General features: G+C 40.3%; 2 protein-coding genes across 4 annotated transcripts; one reads left to right on the forward strand and one right to left on the reverse strand.

Moving 5' to 3' along the window:
• Positions 1-152: 152 nt before the first annotated feature.
• On the forward strand, positions 153-10,812 carry ric8b (RIC8 guanine nucleotide exchange factor B). Of its 3 annotated transcripts, none has more exons than XM_029433631.1 (10): positions 153-408; positions 846-893; positions 991-1,620; positions 3,494-3,588; positions 5,249-5,399; positions 5,805-5,903; positions 6,184-6,328; positions 6,649-6,793; positions 6,928-7,047; positions 9,205-10,812. In XM_029433631.1, exons 1-10 carry the CDS (start codon positions 325-327, stop codon positions 9,308-9,310), a joined length of 1,623 nt encoding a protein of 540 aa, XP_029289491.1. In that variant the 5' UTR covers positions 153-324; the 3' UTR covers positions 9,311-10,812. The 3 variants fall into 3 exon arrangements, with proteins under 3 accessions (XP_029289491.1, XP_029289492.1, XP_029289493.1); XM_029433632.1 differs by having other exon boundaries at positions 5,808-5,903; positions 9,205-9,337; XM_029433633.1 differs by having other exon boundaries at positions 851-893; positions 9,205-9,337.
• Positions 10,813-11,045: 233 nt separating this feature from the next.
• On the reverse strand, positions 11,046-21,739 carry LOC115009559 (NAD-dependent protein deacetylase sirtuin-3). Its single transcript, XM_029433634.1, is given in 9 exon segments — positions 11,046-12,020; positions 12,022-12,116; positions 12,451-12,663; positions 12,744-12,905; positions 12,997-13,097; positions 13,417-13,649; positions 14,235-14,441; positions 15,960-16,182; positions 21,493-21,739. Coding segments are annotated over 8 exon segments (1,317 nt in total). The 5' UTR covers positions 16,175-16,182; positions 21,493-21,739; the 3' UTR covers positions 11,046-11,929.
• Between the last annotated feature and the right edge of the window lie 1,006 nt (positions 21,740-22,745).

Below are 22,745 nucleotides of genomic sequence, written 5' to 3' on the forward strand. Positions count from 1 at the left end.
GAAACGAGGCTCCGATTCAGTAAAAACTGAGGATATTTGTGTTGTGTTTATTATGTATCTTATGCAGTATAATAACCATTGATTGGAATATTTGAATATTTGGATACTATATTGTTGTATTTGTACTACACTGAATAAGCCTGGCAGTGAGAGCCGGACAGCCCTGAGGTGATGGAGACAGTCAGGGAGTTTCCCTGTTGACAGCAGCAGCCGACCTGACTGACACTCTCTCACTCAGCTAGCCTGCCAGCTAGCTAGCTAGCTGCACAACACCCATTGGTCACGTCTAAACGTAGCTAACTACTCTATTTGCAGATATCCAACATGGATTTAAACAATATTGTGTCACAGCTTGAAAATGCCAACGAAGAGGAAATCGAGAAGCTTCTGCTGCAGTATAATCGAGAGGTAAGTCTCGTTTTTTACGTCAACCAAAACATACGGCGGTGCTAACGTTAGCTAGCTAGCTCAACAACTAGCTTTGAGTTAGCTACACCTTTACCAGCCGACTGAGCTAAGATGTTGATACTGTCGTATGATATCTAAAGTTGCATCGTTAAACATATCACACCAAACCTTTGAATGAGGCAAATGGGAGCTCAATAATGGTGGATAATGGTGATAATGCTAATGCTAATGCTGCCTGCTTACAAACTGTATTACTGCACGTAGTTATATAGCAATATTAGCATTACTTAGCTACTTATTGGGAACATATTTGGGAAATATTCATCTCCGTTTCAAAGAGGCTGGGGTTTAATTGTTATACTGCATGTTTAATATGTGTCTGTGACATTTTAGGCAGAGTTGTTTGGTGTCCACAATGAGCATCTTATCTGTTTCAGAACAGTCACACCTTCAGTTTTGACCAAAAGGAAGAGACCCTGCGGATTGTAAGTACTAGTTATTATCTGAGCAGTTGGTTATTAGATGAACATGGTAGCCCAGTTATGTTATTATCTATAATTATGTAATTCTGTGTCATTTCAGAAGCTGTGTCAGGGTGTGTTGTCAGTTCTTGGCAGGCAGGTGCAGCCCAGCTGTCAAAAGACATGTCTGGAGACACTCCGCATCCTGTCCAGAGACAAGCGTGTCCTCGGACCTGTGGCCACTAGGGAGGGCATGCTGATCCTGGGAGGAATGGCGAGGCTGAATGCTGGTGAGGAAGGAGATGAGAACCAGAAAAGCTCTCAGGAAGACACCCAGACAGAGGAGGAGGAGAGGGTGGTGGTGGAGGCCTTGAAATGCCTATGCAATGTGGTGTACAACAGTCCTGCGGCTCAGCAGGTTAGTGTAGACGTGCAGCTGGCTCATGGCCTGTGTGCCATTCTGCGTATGGCCCGCACATGGCACCACGAGGTGGGCCTCTTCACACTGCGCCTTCTCTTCCTGCTGTCTGCACTGAGACCTGATGTGAGAGGGGTATTGAGGAGAGAATTGCATGCTATGAGACTACTGACAGAGGTCCTGGAGCATACCCTGGATGTGAGCTGGGTTGGTCCATATGAAGCTGCCCGTCCAGATCCGCAGGCCCTGCCCATGCCTTCAGAGGACAATGAGAGAACAATGGAGGCGCTCAAAGCCTTGTTCAACCTCACGCTGTCTGACACTGGTGGTGAGGTGAGTGTGGCGATGTTGATTTGAAGTCTGTTGCACGCTAGTCATTTAGGGTTTTTCTCTGACTTATTGTCATAAGTATGCATGGAGGGGTTAAGAGCAGATGAAGTATGCATCACTTAAAATATAAATGTTTCTGGCTCAGTGATTTGGTCAATTACAGATAAGACTGTCCAGAAAGATGATACATCTGCTCCCACAACAGCAGAAACATTTTATCTACCTCTAACCATTTCTCCAATTTAAATATTTCTGACAAAGACAATCAACATCGCAGTAATTTAAGGGTGAATGTGTAAAGGGTGTAAATGTGATTTTGGAATGAAAAAAAAGATTATCCTGATTAAAACATTGTAATTCAAGATACTTCCAAATTCAGTCAATGGACTGACTGACGTATACGTTCTGTATACTATATCAGGAAGATACAAATTAACTCTAAGGGCCAAGGCATCCAAGAAAATCAATATTAAGGGTGTGGGGGATCCTAATGAATAAGTGTGCCAGTTTTAGGGTGCAGCCAAGGAGTATTGGCCAATCCCAAGTGTCTTTCCACCACCAATCCCTTTTTTAAAAAAGTAATTAACTGTAAAACCATCTTTTCATACTACCAGCCTTTCCATATTTAACTGGTTTTGCAATAGTTTCACTTGATGATCGCAGAAGTAGTAGGAAAAGCTCAGGTGTTACTAATAACATTAATGATGGTTCTGTGCCATTCAAGTGCCCTAGATATCAAAGAACTAGCGGCGACAGAGGCCGAATGTTGCATCGCCTCATGTCTGTTGTGTCTTGGCAAAAAAGTTGCACTTGAACACATCGCGAAGACTACAGCCAACTAGCACGTACGTTCTGTGCCTGCGTGAGAGAAAACATAACTCTCCATAACAGCAGTGATGGTATTTGTCATTCAAAAAGCGAGTCAGATCAGAAAAATTAAAAGAGCCTCGGTGCGCCCTCTTGACTTTAGTTGTTTGCTTGTTTTCCTCATTGCGGTTTCTCATCTCTTGTACTGAATCGTGTACGCTGATCAGCCAATCAGAGTGATGTCTGTCACCAACTGGCTTCGCCGACAAGGGCCTACGGTGCTGGACACACGGAAAAAACTTGGGTGCCAGACGCTCATTGATAATCCGACAGTCGGCTTGGTGTGTCAGGGCCTTTAGTCATGACAGTGAGCCAGCATGCAAAATACCAGGACTCTGAAACTGAAGCACCGAAATGGAATTCAGCCATCAATAACTTTATTATTTACACTGGTGCTGTGACAGGATGTCTCTTTCATAGGCTACACACAAAGGCCAAAATAAATCTGTCTCATTTTAATCATCTTATCTTGTGAATGAAATGGGATAATATTTGGTACATGTCTTTTTGGACACGTGTCAAGTATTATATTTGGTGTTGATTGTTGTCGTTCATGGTGTAGTTATCATGTAATAGTTTGTAGATACTGTTGATTTCTGAAAATCACTATCCAACTTGGCACATTTCATGCAATTTGGACTGAAGGGGACACATGACTGCAAAGGCTTCATCTGACGCAGTGTAAGTCTTAATAACACCACATGTAGTTCTTAGTTCTCAAGCTAGACCCTGCTCTCCTCTTTGACAGTGTAGAAACTTTCTCTTCGTCTGCCTTTTTTAAATCTAGATTCAAAGCTTTGATCTTGTTTATCTCTTAACTCTCCTCTTTTTGCTTTCACTGGTTGCGACGCCTCATTGAGTTTTAAGGCAGCTGTTTTTGCAGTTAGGCCTTTGCTTCCAGGTCCCTGTCCTTGTAGCTTGAGTATTTTTCTACCTCGTTATTTGGCTTTACCTCTGAACAATACAACTGTCTGTTTGGAATTCATTTTGTACATCCTTGATTTGATAGGAGGATGATCACCAGTTCCGACTCATCGCTGCCATCCTGCGTCGTCTGTTGATGCTGAAGACTGAGATAGAGGAGAAAACAGAGGAAGCGCACAGGTAGGAAGTCCTTCACGGCTCTTAATATTGAAATCTCTTTTAGTAAGCTGCACCGTGAACATTGAATGAAGGCATTCTTCACTTTGCAACTTGTGAAACTGGTCAAACTTCATTTGAATCTGATTTGCATCAAAATCACGCAGACTGACAAAGGGCCTCCACCACTCAACAAACTAAAACAAACTTAGTTGTATCCATGTACTGCTGTCACCTGCTGGGATTTGGATGTAAGCACTCCTCTGACACTGAGGGTCCACGAAGCAGCGGCGAGTGAGAGAGCGGCGAGTGAGAGAGCGGCGAGTGAGAGAGCGGCGGTGAAACTGGTGTTGTGTGAACAACAGAGACGTTTTATTAGGTGTTTCATCTTGTAAATGCTCTTAGCTGTTGTGATACTGCAGCTGCAGGATCTTCTCCTCGTGGTAATTTAATGCAGGAATGCCAACAATCTGTGGCCATAGACTGAAATGTAAAGTGTGAAAGAGACTGATGTTTCTCTTGACCTGTAAAGTTCAGCTTCACTGATTATGGGAGTTTTGGCCATTGACCAATTTAATGTTGTTGTTTGTTGGAATATACTGATATTTTTTATGATATACTATACTGTTACTTTTTTCATATGGAGGGAACTTCTTCAAATTTGGCACAAACGTCCACTTGTGCCAAATACAGAGTCAAGGAAGAACTCATTAGAATTTGGTGTTCAAAGTTAAAGGTCTCTGTAACCTCAGAAAACACGTTTTTTGGCAATAACTCAGAAATTCATACGCTAATTATGACAATTTCACACAAATGTCTAATTTAAAAATAACAAAATTATTAAGTGATAACAGACTTGGATGTAAAGTGGAACTTGACTGGTTGGCGGAGGGATACAACCTCAAGGCAGTAATTGACTGACTTTTTTTGTGGCATACTATATTATGATTTCTTTCCATATTTTTCTACCACATACTTTTGTATGCCTCCTGGATCTGTCATTATTTGTCTCTAATTGGCTGTTGCAGATCTTCTCAGATAGTACTAATGTAAATATCCAGACTAAGTAGATAAAACTCAGGCAGCCTTGATAAATATGCTAACAGTTTAAAAGGTAGATATATCTATCTATCTATCTATCTATCTATCTATCTATCTATCTATCTATCTATCTATCTATCTATCTATCTATCTATCTATCTATCTATCTATCTATCTAATGTTTTACTTACTAAATGCAGTTGGAGATTGTGGGGGTGGTGAACAACTTAAATATCTCTTCCACACTTTCATTATACAACTTCATTTCCTGTATATTGCTGTCCTGACAACAAAGATCTGTGCTGATAAAACAATGTTACAGATGGGAGTCAAATCATTCTTTACTTGAAAGTCCCTTTTACCCCGTGTGAGCCAGATTGCACCCCGAGGTCATCTGACATCCCCCTAATGTACAAAATGTAGATTAAAGACAAAAGGGGATTTGGTCCTTGACTTTGGAACGACTCAGGCAAAATGCTCCAAAGCTTTCATCTAATTTAATCATTTTCTTCACTTCTTAAACCTCTTTTCTTTTTTAGACCCCACAGACCCCACTGCCTTTTATTTACTGTTTACAACTGTTAAATATCAAATGTTTTGTGAAGATCTACTACGTCACCAAGATCTTTTTATTCATCTTCAGCCATGCCATCAACCTGCTGAATAACCTGCCTGTGTCCTGCCTGGACGTGTTAATCGACGTGCCTGTCCAGGGAGGACTTGAGATATATGGTGGGAAAAACATGGATGCAGTCCAGATGTTAATAGACTTCATGGAGAAAAGGATGGACAAGGTAAAGTTCATCCTCTGCAGCGAATACACAGAGAACTGGTTGTTTACTCTGAAAATGACATTTAAGAATGGTTTTGTATATCACAATATAAGTGATTCCAGTGGAGGACATTTACACCTGGTGTATGATTGACACGTCAGGACAGAAGAGCAATTTTCAAGCTTACATGTTAACTAAGATGCATACATTTTAACATGCGTACACTCGCATGCAGACAGCGATGTCATCTTGCATGTATTTGATATTTGAAAGTAGTGCTGGAGCTGACACATACTGCATGTCATTCAGTTTCTCATCCACCCTCATTATTCTTCACATTCCCCATATGTGCACCACTGAATAAAATCTAATCACTGGTCCAGCTTGTGCAGCTTGTGAAGTGTTTGTGGTTTGTGTCACTCCAAGCAGGGCTCCAACTACAAAGAGGGTTTGACTCCGGTGCTCAGCCTTTTGACTGAAGGATCCAGACAGCACAGGGAGATCCGCAGATATATCAAAGCTCAGGTACAGTAGCTGCCAACAGATTTAAACAGAGATAATAATAATAATAATAATAATAATAATAATAATAATAATAATAATAATAATAATAATAATAATAATAAAGTGTTTCCCATTGAGTTACTCCTTTTAATCTGGAAGGCCAGATCTGCCCTGCTGAAGTGATCCTAACCAGATTTTAATTACCATATAGCTATTTAATATTGTACGTGTGTGTCCATTAGCCAGTGACAGAAAAACAATTTTAAATAAGTAATCTTATTGATAATGTCTGCACCTTCAGGTACTTCCCCCACTGAAAGATGTAAAGATCAGGCCAGAGATCGGCACCACCACCAGAAACAAGCTGGTTCGCCTTATGACGCATGTTGACATGGGTGTGAAGCAGACGGCTGCAGAGTTTCTCTTTGTCCTCTGCAAAGAAAGCGGTGAGCAGCGGTCGGGTCACAGGAGGAGCGTGGGGTGCATCGGATGAGAAAATATGAAAACCCTAACCCTGATGACTAAATGGTCTAAATATTGGTTAAACATGTAAGATGCAATAACTAGAGACATAGGGCAAGTGGAAAAAACAGTACAATTGAACTGTATTACAGAGTAGAGTAACTAGTTTAGAAGTTAAGTGCAAATGATTAAGTAGTGAACTGCCAGGTGCATGACTGCTGCATGACTATAACTCCAGCACAGCTCATGCTTACACGTGAACATTTGTATATAACTTCACAATCTTGTGGTTTTCGTCTTTTAGTGGACAACCTGTTGAAGTACACAGGGTATGGAAACGCAGCAGGACTCCTGGTGGCTCGAGGACTTCTCGCAGGAGGGAGAGGAGAGACTCAGTACTCCGAAGATGAAGACTCAGACACAGAGGAATACAAAACTGCAAAACCCTTGTGAGTGCTCTGCACAGGTCTTAGAATAAAGCTTTGACGCTCCGAGGTTAACGTGTTTAATTCAGCTGTATGCTTTGACCCTGAATGAATCCGTTTGCAGCTGTACTTTAAGTTTGCTCATCTGCTTGTTGCAGCATCAACCCCATCACCGGTCATGTGGAGGAGCCGATGCCGAACCCTATCGAAGAGATGACCGAGGAGCAGAAGGAGTACGAAGCCCAGAAACTGGTCAATATGTTTGACAAGTTGTCAAGGTACTGTAAATATATTTGACTAGACAGGACTAGGGACTGCAGAATCCTGTTTTTATGGTGCTCTTTTGTTTTGTTTTTGATAGTGAACAGTAAAGAGGTGACAGGAAATGAGGGTAAAGAAGGAGGGAAGCAATGCATCGACGGTCCTTGCTCAAACCGGAAATGTTTGGATAACATGGTCAGCGTCTCAAACCCTTATGGTCAGGTAGACGTCCCATGTTTAGAAATGTATGGGCTCTACCATCCGGATCTGCATGAACATACACATGGTGATAGACGCATTCGATAGGACCAGAAATTAATTTAAGAGCTTGTAGTTCATGAGGAAAATGGTGAAAGTGTTTTGATATGTCAAGAAATACTGACACTTTTTATAGAGCAACATAAACAACTCACCAAATTTAATTTAAATCTGTTGACAGGTTTGAGAGTTTTGATACTGTGGCATCTGTATATAGTGAGACATTAAATAGAAAGATAGTTAGATTTCAGATTTCCTGCTAACAAAGAAACAAACACCTAAGAGGCAACAGTCTTTGCAAAAGAAACACAATTCATTATTTGTCAAAAGGCTTGACTAAGATCATTAACTTTTCCAGTTTGAGCAAATGTTGCTTCCCCTGCTTAGATTATTCATATTATTCATTGTGTCCTTTGCAAAGAACCCACCTGTATTTGTGTTGACCTTTCCTTAGTGAGCAGAGGCTAACGTCAGTCAAGCACAATGCCGTTACAAAGGTAACGGTGAGCTCTCTCCCTGCCAACTGATTCATTAAAGGAAGAATCTCTCGTTAGCTGCAGCTTCAATTAGGCCCGGACTTCCAGCCCGCCGCAGCATTCAGCCCGAGTAAATGGAAACTTCCAGCACGCCACTGCGCAACATCATTACCACAGCTCCGTTAATTATCACCTAATTGGTACACACAGCAGGCTTGTCGGTCCTGGTTCCTTTTATGTGCCGCATTCAGGTAACGCATGTGTCCTGACTTTATTCTTGTCATTCTGAGGAGCCAGTCATTGGCCAGACAGGCAGTGCACTGAGACAGAGGCACAACTAACAACAAAGCAATTTGGGTGGAACGTGTACGAAGAGAAAGAAACACGGGTGAACAAATGTGTATACATAAGAAAGCTGCCCTCTTCATTGTTAAGAGGGGGTTGAGCTGTAATGAGGCACGTGCGCCTAGAAGAGGAAGATTCCTTTCCGAGGCTGCAGCTTCTTTCTTCTATTCCTCAGCAAAGGAGATGTGATGATGATGGAGAGGTGCCTCCTCAGTACATGCTCTAAGGAGATCGTTCAGAGCCCTGCAAGAATGTGCTCCCCTAACTGCTTAACTGGTCCTCCAATTAGCACATATTGTGCACCCTCACCCACCCTCTCTTACATCTGCCAGACCCCCAGTCTTCTGTCACTGCTGAGGAGCAGAGGAGGGATTATTTGTGCACTAATTGGGAGGGATGACATTACATGTTTTTGTTTGTTTTTGTCTGGTTAGGCCTCATTTTACCTGCTGACTTTAACCAGGGATATGAGGCTGTGGGACTGGTGGCGGTTTACAAAACAAACACGTTAATATGTATTTAGATTTAACAACACCGCTTCTCCTCCATCTCCTGTCAAAAAACTTAACCTGCAGCTTTCACAGGATAAGTAACATCTAATTGGAAGAATCAGTAGGAATTACATGGCCATTTATATTTGAATCTCTTTACAAATTAATGCTAATGGATCCTTTTTTTAAATCTGTGATGGATAATTCTCTGATAAATCATCTTGGAGGGAGTGGTGACACAGTGTGGGTATAATTGGATTAGGATGAAGGGGCAGCCGTGGCTTTGAGGAGATTAGTTTGAGCGCTGATCCTGTAATTAAACTACCGGAGGGGAGGAGGGCAGAGAGGGAGAGAGGATGGCCAGACAGGGGGCAAGTGTCCATAAAGGGGGGGCGGGGGGCTTGTAGGGTGAGGGTCCTTGAGTTCTAGATGTAATATAGTAAAGATGTACGAGTAAAAGCCCTCTTAAGATTGTCCACGGCTACAAAGCTGGGTCTTGTTTACATTGAAAATATAATTGATCGGTTAGATGGGAAGGTAAATTGAAAACGTGTCTCCTTCCAGCAAGAGGTCATCTCCGATGTTTTTCTTTTTGTGTCTACAGGCAGAACGTGATCCGGCCAATGGGGGTCATGCCTGACGGGACGTTAGCACCTCTTGAAGAAACTCTCTGTGATCCACCCGAGGACTCAGGATCAGACTCTGACTAGTGCACGACACATTTAGGCTGCATTTTCCAGGCTAAGCCCACTTGGCCCCCCCAACACATCTGGAGCTGTGTCCCATTTCAAGGTCTGGATCCTTCTGATTAAAAGGATCTCTCACAAAAACCCAAACTAATGCTTGAATTTAGTCTTTTTTAACTTGTATCACCAGGAACTCTCCATAAATTGACAAAGTTTAAAAACTGGTAACTGGGACAAGCTTTGTGAATTAACATTAACGAGTTTTAGTGTAACAAATGCGTCACAACTGCAAATGGTGTATCAGGTTAATGGTAAATGTATCCATATGACTTATATTTATCTGTAAGTTTACACCAGCTCTAGTTATCTAACGATATATAATATATGTTGGCCCGACATGACGTGTTTAAAATAGAAATGTGACTTCTGGTGATCCAGCCCTGAACTGGGACACAGCTCATCTTGTCCCAGGAAACTGTAGAGGCCCTGTCGCAGCAGTGAGACATTCTCCAAAGTGGAAGTGGACTTGATGCGCGACAGAAAGACTCTGCAGTGGCATCAAAATGCAAAGGAGGCTTCCATGGTTACTGTTGCACCTTCCTCATTTATCACGCTCCCTAAGTTGAAAAAAATCTAGGTAATAATATAATTCTTTGCTGGATCATTTGTTCGTCACTGAAAGCACTGTTGATATGGTTTTGTTAAGTGTCATCGGGTCTGAGTAATCATTCCTTCACCTGTGCTTTTGTTTTTCACTTTTTTACATTTCTCTTTTCTGCTACATGATGATTTTGTCCACTGTGTTTATTCCTCAAGTGCACATCCTACAAACTAGTTTAAACTCATTGAAAACTGTCAACATTGAACGTAGGTTTAAGAGCATGGGGCCTGTCTGTTATGGACCAGCGGATTGATGTACATTTAGAGATCAAGCAGTGTCAGTGTGGATAGATTTAACTTGCAGCTCAGTGAGTTTGTTTGGTTGTGTAAATTATGATGAATGTTTCACCAGTTAGTCGCCGAGGAAACCTTCTGAATTTAGGGCTTGTTGGTTTACTGTGGTGTCACTGAAACTTCTTTTTTTATTTAAAATCATGACTTTAAATGGAGAGACGCAACATTTTCCTGCGGTGGATCGTAGTAAACGGATTGTTTCTGCCTGCTGCAGGACTCTTGACAACGAATTGTGTAAACTGCAATGATTGTTTGCTAATCCGCTTTACTTTTGCCAAATCTGCATGATGTCAAATCAGTTATAAGTGATGTGGTTTTCTTTTTTTTCTAGATTGAAAGTTTTGCTAATTGTATACAAATCCACAAGTTTAGTGTCTGTATAAACTGAATAATATTTCTTTGTGTTGGTACAAATCTAATATAATTTAAAATCTGCCTGTTCTGAAATAAGCTGCATGGTCAGTTACAACTTCAACAACAGATTTGGCCCCCGAACTGAAACTTTGGATTATGGATACGTTTGTTGTATAGAAACAAATTGCTGAGAGAGAGTAAATATTGCTTTAACCAGAGAACATGTCATTATTATATTATATTATATAGGAATCAGTGATTGTTCACTTGTTTAATATGAATAATCATGAGCACACTTTTCACCTGACATGTGAATCACCACTACTGCCTACTCAAACAAAAAACATTAAATTATGTGGAGTTGGCCTCACACAGGCACAAAAGACTTGACTTTTTTTAGTCACCTTCTTGAATTTTATGTGACTAATCAAATGTTTTTTTCAGCTTGGAAAGTGGAAAGCCGTGAAAGGTCAGAAATACAGATGGGTCACAAATTCAAGTGAAAACCAAGCAGGAGGGGGGGGAGTTGTGCAGCCCAAGCCTCCAGAACAACCTCATGCAAAACGTTCACTTATCAAACCGTTCAGTGCCCCTCTTATATACGTGTTACTTTCCTCCACTCTTGCTTTCCCCATTGAATTTGTCATGCATCTGTAGATCTGTTTTTTCCTCTAGTGCTTTGTGTAAATGACTTCTTTTTCCTCCACAATCATAGATAAATTAAAATTGCATGTTTATCACTTCTGGAAAGCTTATGTTATGGTAATAATTTTGTTCTTTTTGCACATTTATATACTGTAAATAGCACAACTTATTTTATGTATTGAGGTTTCCACTGAAACGTTATTAAACTGGAGAATAAGAATAGTTGTTGTTTCTGACCCATATTACATAAAGCTTTTTTAAAAAGGACAAAATATGCAAATTACGCAATACTTTTATTAAATATTTAAAATACAGTGTTGTGCTGATATATAACATTAACCAGATGACTGACATGGGACATAAAATTTACCGGCCTCAGATATATATTTACAAGTGTTCTGGATGGACCCTCCCTCTATAATAAGTGCTTCAAATAAGCCAGTTGGAAGCTTGATGAACAGAGTTTTTGATTTACATATGAACATAGCATCACCATGACACTCTGTGACTCCCAGACGAAGAGGTAAGATGCACTTTCACTCCAATGCACACAACAAAAACAATTTGCCACTAGCTGGAAATAACCAGATGAAAAGTGACGTGCGTGTCTACAGGAGAACAGTCTTAGTGTGAGGAGAGGACAAACTGAGTCAAACTTTTCCAGTGCCATTGCTTATAAAACATGCAGCGTCAGTTGCTCTGGCTGGATGATGCAGAGCTCTTGCTGTCCGTCTCTGAGTCTGTCTCCTCGCTGCTGGCTGCACTCTGACCTGCTGCTCTGGGTCTCTGTCCCACCTGGAGGCTCGGGAGCTCCTCTGCTCTGACAAGAGGTCTGTCCGCTCACTGACACAGGGCTGCTTATCAATGAAGGGATGATCTGCAGAGGGAAATTATTGCCATAGTCAGCATACGTGTTTTAGATAGTTAGGGGGAACTTATCATAATGAACCTAAACATGGCTATTGGTAGTTCTCACCTATCGCCTGCGATATCTACAGATACCGGGTTGGTTTCTATTTTTTGATTTATTGATTGCTGTCGAGTTTTATTATGTTATACGTTTTATTTTCTTATTCTTATTCCCCGTATTGTTTTCCATGCATTTCTTTGATTGGTTAGTTCTGCTCATTTTGTGTGCTTCTCGTTTTGCTGTATTTCTTCTAAATGAAGTTAACTTAGTTTTGTTTTGTGTCGTTTAAACAAGAACCCACCAGTGTTTCCTGGCTTCTCATCATCTCATCAATCTCCTCGTTCCAGCCGAGCAATTCAGCAAACCTCCGCATTGTATCCTCCAGGTCACCCAGCTCCATGTGGTCTCCTCTCCGCAGTGGGACCTTCTCAAAGGGACCCACAGCGTGTCGGTTCAGGAGGAGACGTGGCACAGTGGAGCGGACCGTGTTTACCAGGCTGGCAAACGGCTCAATCTGAAACAGTGAATATTTGTTCAGATATAACTGAGCTCAGTTTTTATCTGCTATTGAATACAGATATTAAAAATGTTTACCTGTAAAGATGTGCCCATAATGATTAGCAGGTCTGCTTTGGGGAAGTCTTTAGTGTGAAGGAAATACTCCTGAGGAAGGTCCTCTCCAAAAAACACAACGTCAGGTTTGACTGTTGCAGCGCAGAATGTGCATTTGGGTACGTTGTCATTCATTATGGCATGCTGCAAAACAAACAGAAGAAAGCATTGCTTCGGAATGAAATGCAGAGAATTACTGTTTTCAATTTGAATGTTTTTTTTAGGCCAGACATACCTTCGCTTCCTCAGCAGGGTACGCAGTGTAGCACAGGTGGCAGGCGGCTGTGGCAAAACTACCGTGAGCTTCCACAAGTTTGTCATCTGGGATGCCACACACTGTGGAGAACGTTATTAAATATTACAGACATAACAAGGACATCAATTTTGAGAAACTAGAATTGATGGGGTAGCTGTCAGTACTGGACAAATACTGGTTATGAAGAAGAGAAACTTTGAACACACAGTACGTCTCCTGGCGGAGCGTTTAGAAACATGTCCCTGATAAATAAAAGTAAATGTCTTTAATGACAGTTAATCATTTGTTTTGTTGCATGCATGTTAAAATGTCATTGCTCTTAGATAAGTGCTCAGATGATGGGTATGCAATTGGATGTATATTCCACTGTGTATGTTTGTACACAGTGATCTCCCTCACGTTTCTCCAGTCCGTCGATGTTCTGGGTGTACATTCGGAGCAGCAGGCCTTTGTGATGAAGCATGCGGATGAAGTAGTGTATGTAGTTTGGCCGGTGGCTGCCAGGATACAGAGCCTTGGCCAACGAGAAGAAAGCCTGCGGGTCGTTGGAGAAGTAGTCAATGTTGAAAATAGCTTCTGGGTAAGGGATGTTGTACTTCTCCAAGTTGGCGTAAAGACCTGTTCCTGGAGTTCTGAAAATATGGAAAGTCAGACATTTTGATATGTACATTTGGACATTATGGTGATGCTTTCATTAAAAAGCAGCTAACAGTAAGTGTCTTGCTCATTGTTCATTTATATATTCACTAAACAGTTTACGCTTTAGGTAGAAAGACATATAATAGTAGCATGCAGACTGTTCTTCTTGTTACCGTCAGGAGCCTGGCTGCACGCACCACCAGACTAAAGGACAGTTTCTACCACCTCAACCTCCAGACCCACAGACACACCCACTCACTTGCTGTCTGCACTAAATAAATATAAATATAATTATTATTGTACCGCACAACCCACTTTTTCATATATGTACATTCGCTATATAGTTTTTAAATGATTGTTTTGACTTAATTGTATATAGTACTCTTTTTATACTTTATATTCTTATTGGACTGCTGAGCTGACGTCTCTCTCAAACACATTTCATTGTACCGTTGACCCTGTGCTAACCTACATTTGACAAACAAAACTTAAAACTTGAAACTGGTAAAAAATAAAAATAAAATAAAAAGGGGGAAGATGATGAGGGTGTAGAGAGAACAAAACACACAGACGCCAACCTGAAGTCTGGGATGCCGCTGGCTGTGCTGATTCCTGCTCCGGCCACCACCACTACGTTCTTACAGCGGCCCAGTTTCACCAGCCGAGCCACAGAGGCTAGACCGCCCCGGGATGAGGACTTGGCAGTTAACGCAGACGGAGTGCCCCCACCCGGGGACTGACCAGCCTGCACAACGTCACTGCTACTTTTGGATGTTTTTCCTTTACTGGAGAGCAGAAAACAAAACGCATAAAAACATCCTGTATGAGACAACCCCAAAATAACTTGCAACTAGGGCTGTAATTTCACAGAAGCTATGGCCTTGATGCCCCGATACAGTTTTTAGGCGTCTTTTGTTGGGATTCTGAATTATTTTTGGGCAACATCATGTAAAAAGCTATGCACATAAGCAGTGATGGGTTTGATGGGTATAAACCTCTGATAATAGTTTGACACAAATCAGCATATCAGCTATGACACGGCCACTCTACTACACTATGACTTTTAAATTACTTAATTTTTTTAAATGGCACACTATTTCATGACATTTTTAATGAAAAAATTTTATGGCATAAAATATTATAACATTTCCGTGACATAATATATAAAGTCATTTTTTTTACTTACTATATTATGTTATGACATATTTAAGAAATGTTTTTTTTACTACTACTATGACTTTTATGACATTTTAAATAACATACATTAGACTTTTTTCGTGACATTCTTTGTGACATATTACATAATAAATGTTTTCATGGTCTAGACAACACTTGTGATTCAACCAGATTTAAAACAGACAAAAAAGAAACCATTAAACTGCGTAGCATTACTGAGCTTACTTATAGTAATTACCACATCAACAAAATCAAAAATCAAAATACTCCACTTCTGAAAAGTAGCCTAATTACTAATCATTTATTTTGAGAGAAGAAACTGCTTTTTAAAATGTATTTATTTCAATGATAGTTACACTATGTAGACTATTAAAAATGAAATTATCCTTAAAACTTATATTAAATTAATTATTTTCGTGGATTAAAACATATCGTTTTGTTTGACGCTCTTCAACAACACCAACAAGTCAAGTGGCCTAGCCCCTAAAATGATCCCAGGCCTGCTTGCAAGACAAATATTTTATATTTAATAGTTAAGGTAAAACCACAGTGGTCCCCCCCCCCCCCCCCCAAATACTCTGGGATTATACTGTATAAAAAGGGTACAACAATACTTGCTGATTGTCCTTATTTTCCTGTTCAGATGTAATCTGCCTGTTAATCCCTTCCATGCTAAGACTACCTCAGGTACTGACACATTTTAAGAAAGATATGGGGCAAAGCGTTAAATATCCAGATAACAAAAGAGATGTGGAAGGATGCCTAAATTAATTGCAAGTGTATGTAATAGGACCTTTCACATAGGGCATGTTAGCATTTAGCTCAAAGCACCACTGTCTTGAGTACAGCCTCACAGAGCCACTCCACCCTCTGGGTTTGTACCTGGGATCCATTTGTTTCGTTGCATGCATGCACAAATGTTTGCATAAAGGGGTGGGAGATGTATGTGCATGTACTTTCTAATATACAACGGTGTTTTTTTTTTTTTTAAATCACTGATCTTGATAACACAGTGGGACCTCCTGCTCTTATTTATGCTGTCTTATTGCTTTAATGAGAGATGTAATGTTTGCTAATCCTTATCATTTCTTAAAAAATAAAGTAAAAGTAGCGGCTATAGTCACCACCTTGTAGGTAGACCGTCCTGTCCGCTCACACTCATCTGACTGAGGTCCTGGGCCAAAGCAGAGTCCGTCTGCTTCCTTCGTTGTTTTCCATACAGACCCGGCCCACAGTCTGCCGTCCCTGCGCGCTCGGTGTGTCTGCTCTGGGAGCTGCGGGTCATCCTGGTGACTGGAGGCTGGGAGGCTTTTTTATCCCAGCTGGACCTGGACCTGTTCATTCCAACACCTGTTGACAGCAAGCAAAACAACTAATCATTCAGCCAAATGAAACATCGAACACTTGAGCTGTAATACACCTTTAATTTCCTCTAAATTACATTTGTACATCACAACAACAATTTATTTTTGGCTGTGCGAAATGGAAAATATTTGAAATACTGCACTAATTAGATATTGACTTGTTTTCAGAGGTTTGCTCTCCCTCCACCTTCCGTGTCCCATATTTAAAAAGCTGTTACACTGAAATCACCCTTTTCTCTTCACTCCCTTTGCAGAGAGGAGCTGAAATGTTTTAAAACTGTCAACTGTTGAACAAAAGGTAATGGCTGCAATATATTTACCAACCCCCCCTCAGCTATGCTAATACAGTCCACAGCTGTGGCAGCTTTACTGTTCAGGGAAAGCGGAGGGTAGAGCTGAGGGGTGGGGAGGGGGAGAGTTAAAAAGAGGGGTAGCAGAGGTGAAAGGGAACCGTAGATTGACTGTGTGTCAACAAACCCAGCTGGGAGAGAAAAGAGGATGCCCCCTAACGGCCCCCTCAAACTGAGGGAAAAGGGGAGGGGGGTGGGGGGGCAGAGATAAATGATATGGAGGCGGGATTCAATAAAGAGGGAACAGAGGAGTAGAAGAAGAGGAGGAGGGGGGGGGGGGGGGGTTCTTTTCCAAAGCTATTCTAGGCCTTCAAACAACTTCCATGAGCAATGAGTGTGAGTGATCAGGCAGAGGCAGCGGACAAGGAAACAAAAGAGCTACAACCCATAAAACATGACCGCTTCAGAGGGCAGCAGGGAGATAAGACGAGCTTTTCTCCAGAAGCACCTTATCCCCCTCCGGAGGGGACGGGAGAGGTCACTGAAGGCTTACGGAGCAGCCGGAAAAAAGAAAAGAAAATAGCAGTCTTTGGGACGATGTTGTCTCAAAGCTTTTCTTTAATTGCTACTTTAACATTTAAAGAATGTGTGTTATTACCTAACGTAAAACTGATGTACACTTTGGCTTCTAACAATTGTACACGACCCTTTGAACCATCTTAAAGGGTCACATTCTCTGAACTACTTTTATTTAAAAGGCACTCAATCTTCTCTCACTTTGCCTCCTTAAAGGCTGAAGCCCCCACATTACTACTGTTTTTTTCCCTCCCTGCACATCCTAAAGAACTATTAAAAACAGCGGGAGGGTGAGGGTCTCGGCTTTTGTGTGACTCCTCTCAACTGCTGAGTACAGGCAATAAATCACCCGACCAGTTATTAAGGTCTCACGCAAATGGTGTGGTTTATTTAGGCAGTACGTCAACACGCCCTCTAATCATATCTGGAAAAGTGACACTTGCATGACCAGAATGACCGAGAACACCAAATAAAGCAGGCAGGCGTATTCCTTCTTGGATCTTCTTATGGATTTAAATAAACTTGATGCATGGGAAAAGAGAGGAGAAAACACAACAGTCCGTGTGGCTGCAGAAAGCTGTGGTGAGGCAGCAGCAGGTTATCAGGCAAACAGGTTCTTATGAGATCAAAATGCTTCTCAGTGTCTTTAAAAATATATATTTTTTTAATTAAATCTGATAACGGCCTAATTGTCCCACAAATACTATTATCATTCTTTAATGACAAATAAATCCTTGTATAAATGACAAAAGGCTTAAACCCCCCCTTCCTTTTACTTGGCCTTTCACACTGCTTCTTCTCGCAGCTCTCCCCAATCGAAAAGCTGAGTGTGCCCCAGTACCGGACCACCAGGAGTGTAGCTGCTCATATGAGGGTTACAGTTATCTAATTAGGACAGTCCTACAACACTGGGCACACCTCAGTGCTCCCCCCCCCCCATCCCCCCCAAAAGAAAAAGATAAGTCAGGCTAATGGATAATCCTTTTACAACTTTAAAGGCTGGGACCAAAAAGCCAAAGAGCAGCAGGAGAAAAGTTTGCTTCTTAACATTTACTGCTCACGGACCAAGCAGAAGAGATGTACAGAGGAATGAGACAAAGAAATGCAATTATACATTTGTAGTTCGATACATATAATAACTTTAATATATTAAGCCTCTTTGTAAACTTCAGGTTGCAAATATCTCTCTCTTTCCCTCTCTCTCTCTCTCTCTCTCTCTCTCTCTCTCTCTCTCTCTCTCTCTCTCCTCTACACTGTATCAATAAAGTGTAATAAAAAGGCAAAAAAATGCAACAACAACAAATCTAAAAAGATTAATAAAAAGAAAACTGTCAAATATTTGTTTTCACGACCCACAGTCCCAAACCTGAAGATATCCTGTTTAAAATATGAGGAACAGCAACAAATACAATTTAAGAAGAATACGATTAATTGTGTGTCAATTGACTAATCAATTTTCTTTTCTTTTTGTTAAATTATGAAATACAATACAAACAACACCAATCATGATTTGAACAATACGTCAACATGTGCTGTCTAGCGTTATAAACATATAACCCTTCAGTAAACTGTTGAGTGTTAGAAACGTCTTCCTGCTGCCTCTGGAGTAACATGTCAGCTGTGTGGTTAAATGTAATGAGGGGCTTTTCCCCTGCAACCCCGGCATTTAACCCTCCACTTACAGCAGAATTGAGGACAGCCGACTTTGATCCCTGCTGCCCGCCGCCATGACACAGGGATGGCAACAGGCTGCCGGGTCGCCATGGGAACCGCTTCATTACTTAGCTGGAGAGGCAACAGCTCGATGTCGTCCTTCCTACCTGCTCACTAATGACATAACATTCTGTGTAGCATCTTTGTTGGACTCTCCATTGACACAAAGCAGCGAGTCCTAATTTGTGTTAGTATATTGTTTGCTCACACAGAGGGAAAGGTGCGTGGTGGAGAGCTAATTCTGCCCCGGAGGGTTGATAGTTAACTAATGTCTCCTCCAAGGACTTAGCAGCCCTAAATTAAACACCAATCTGCCAATAGTGGAATGTGATGTTATTTGTACAACTGTGTAAATTCATTAATAGAACCTAAAAATAAACATTTAAAAAGCACAGGTCCGCTCTCACCCTGACAAAAATGTTAAGCCACCACTCATAATGGACATAGACATAGTGACACACAACAAAATAAAGGATGTCCAGTTCATTCAAGTCATCCAGGGCTGCAACAAACTCATTTTTTCAATTAATCAAATAACCATTTAGATCAAATATGTCAAATGTTGCTTGTTTTGTAAATCCCAATGATATTTATTTAAATGCAATTAAATAAAAACAGACAAAAGCCACAAATCTTCACATTCGAGAAGCTGGAAACAGCCAATGTTTGAAACGTTTGCATGATAAATGCCTTTAGCACTAATTGTTTAATCAACTAATCAAAGGGTCAGTCTCGGTCACAGAATGGGCTTTTATAAAACACGATCGTTTTAACCTTCTTCTTCTTTTTAAAGCTAAAAAGGGCCATTACCTAGCCTGTTAGCAAAGCATGTTGTTGAGAACACAACAGTGTGTCTAACTATGTGTGTGTGGGGGGAGAATTCAGGCCCTCAAATAAATAAATTGACACTTTCCTTGCGGTCAGTCTCAGGGCTTACAGAGGACTAACAGTGAGGCTACACTGACCCCTGCTGGAACCAACATCTCATTACACATGAAAACTATCAACCCATGTTAGAAAACAAATCAAGTGATTTAATTCATTGATGAGCAGATCAGAAGAATTATAGATTTGTTATTAGAGTGAACATTTGATATATCTTCATAAGAGATTAAGCCATTGATTTAGGAGGACCATCTGCATCTGGTTCATGTACGGACTGTAATATAAATATAACTCCAGTTATATTAAAGATCCCATCCAGACATACAGAAAAATAATAATTGGTGTCTGATATTATGTTTTCATCAACAAGTTCGATTACCTTGTTAAGATTTGTTAAGAACATATGCAACGGCTTTTTACCTCAGAAGTACTACTAGACATAAGATGTCTTTCCTCCTCCAGCAGCTAAAAGTAAGAAGAGTCTCTAGTGTCAAACTCTGCACATGCGGATGAACCAACAATGTCAACACTGACGCTATTTTTATCCTCATTTAACAGGACGGTACTCATAGGTCTACTTGGATTTGGATTTTGTCTGCTTATGTTGTTTAACTGTATGGTGATTAATGTGCATTGTCCCTTTTCAAATAAAAATAAAAAAGGACAGAAAAATCATTCTGCACAGTGAATCTCTTTTGGACTGGAGAGGGGCTTCAAATGGAAGAGTATCTATGTTCCCAGGGTCCAATATTCCTGATATTTAACACATATTAAACCCACCTATTGTGTTCGGGTCAAATGTGACCCATTTCAAGTTGAAATATTTCAGAAATATTATCCAGTTAAACAAGGCTTCAAAACAGCTGTATAATCATAACGAAACCATTGGTCATTGTTTTATTTGATTTTGAAGGTCTCAAAAACAATTGTTACATCCGTGGTGTTTTGGGTCAATTCTGACCCGGCTGAGAATATTAAAGAGTCTGGGTGGTCCTGTGGATACAATTTTACTCTTGTTTGGGGTTAGGGTTTGAGCAACTAAACTACCCATAATGTTTTATTTTTCCTTGCCAAACGATGACAAACCATTGTTCTCTGTGGCTCAGACTTTACCCCATGTTTGATGATGTTGTATGAGATTTTCAACAGCAAAATCAAAAAAGGTGTTTGAAATCACCTATAGATAAATGCAGAAAAACGTTTTTTGAGGCAAAATCAAACTGGATTAAATTAGATAGACCTATGTCATGATGTCATGTTTTTTTTTTATCATTTAGAAGACATATGTGAAGTGTGAGAGTTAGGTTCAAGGCTAAGAAAGCATTAAGCTATGGCCATTTGATACATTCCCTCAAAGAAAGGCCTATTATATTGAGAACCATACAGTGCTGGGGAACCCCTTTGACTAATTCCCACAATAGCCCATGTCATTTTAAGTAAATACAGAGATGGGGAACATCATTTTCATGTTCCCATAATGTACCATATAACTCTGGGGGAAATAGGAATGACCCCCTAGTGTTATGTAAACAGACTCAGACTAAAGCGTTACAAAAATAAATAACATTAATACAATACCCGGATGCTTGTGGGCTAATGAGGCTTCACTCAACATTGGCATTGTTATTAAAAGGTGGACGACGAGCACATCCCACATCCTATGGTGGTAATAATAATAATAATAATAATAATAATAATAATAATAATAATAATAATAATAATAATAATAATAATAATAATCATAATCATAATCATAATAATCATAATAATAATAATAATCATAATAAAAACTGTATATGAGGGCTATCATTAACATCACTGTCATTAGCTACCTGTTTTTCCAGACGGCGGAACTTTTGAATGATGATTAGACGGCGACGACAGACAGACAGACGACTTTGTTGGGCCACTCGAGATGTTTCACATCCAAAAGGAAACTAAGGAAACTTCTTTGTAATCCACCAGCCGCTGCAGTCAGGTCGACATCTGAATAAAGGTGTCCCCTTCTTCTCAAATACATGCACTTTATCTACATCCAGCCTAAACGGGGAGTTTTAGAGGAGGGAGCTGTCACTCTGCTGCTATTTCCGGGTACTAAATAAGTCATTACAAATACAAGCGGGAAACAAGAGCTGGAGTCACGTGATGCTGTGTTTCCGCTTCCCAACTCCAGTGTTGTTAAAGATACATCCAGTTATTAACGATACATCCAGTGTTGTTAACGATACATCCAGTTATTAACGATACATCCAGAATTATTAACGATACATCCAGTTATTAACGATACATCCAGAATTATTAACGATACATCCAGTTATTAACGATACATCCAGAATTATTAACGATACATCCAGTGTTGTTAACGATACATCCAGTTATTAACGATACATCCAGAATTATTAACGATACATCCAGTTATTAACGATACATCCAGAATTATTAACGATACATCCAGTTATTAACGATACATCCAGAATTATTAACGTACATCCAGTTATTAACGATACATCCAGAATTATTAACGATACATCCAGTTATTAACGATACATCAGATTACTTAACGATACATCCAGTGTTATTAACGATACATCCAGTGTTATTAACGATACATCCAAGTGTTATTAACGATACATCCAGTTATTACGATACATCCAGTTATTGACGATTACATCCAGTGTTATTAACGATACATCCAGTTATTAACGATACATCCAGTCTTAACGATACATCCAGTGTCTTAACGATACATCCAGTATAACCATACATCCAGTGTTATAACGATACATCCAGTTCTTAACGATACATCCAGTCTTAACGATACATCCAGTATTAACGATACATCCAGTGTTGTTAACGATACATCCAGTTATTAACGATACATCCCAGTGTTGTTAACGATACATCCAGTGTTGTTAACGATACATCCAGTTATTAACGATACATCCAGTTATAACGATAGGATCCAGAATTATTAACGATACATCCAGTTATTAACGATACATCCGTGTTGTACGATAACATCCAGAATTATACGATACATCCAGTTATTAACGATACATCCAGTATTAACGATACACCAGTGTGT

This window comes from Cottoperca gobio, chromosome 6, assembly GCF_900634415.1.
Source record: "Cottoperca gobio chromosome 6, fCotGob3.1, whole genome shotgun sequence".
NCBI lineage: Eukaryota > Metazoa > Chordata > Actinopteri > Perciformes > Bovichtidae > Cottoperca > Cottoperca gobio.

Bases quoted from the DNA above. Each gene is read 5' to 3' on its own strand.
- ric8b (XM_029433631.1), top strand. From the start codon at position 325: ATGGATTTAAACAATATTGTGTCACAGCTTGAAAATGCCAACGAAGAG. The intron at 894-990 runs GTAAGTACTAGT...GTGTCATTTCAG, and splicing joins AGGAAGAGACCCTGCGGATT to AAGCTGTGTCAGGGTGTGTT. The intron at 5,904-6,183 runs GTACAGTAGCTG...CTGCACCTTCAG, and splicing joins GCAGATATATCAAAGCTCAG to GTACTTCCCCCACTGAAAGA.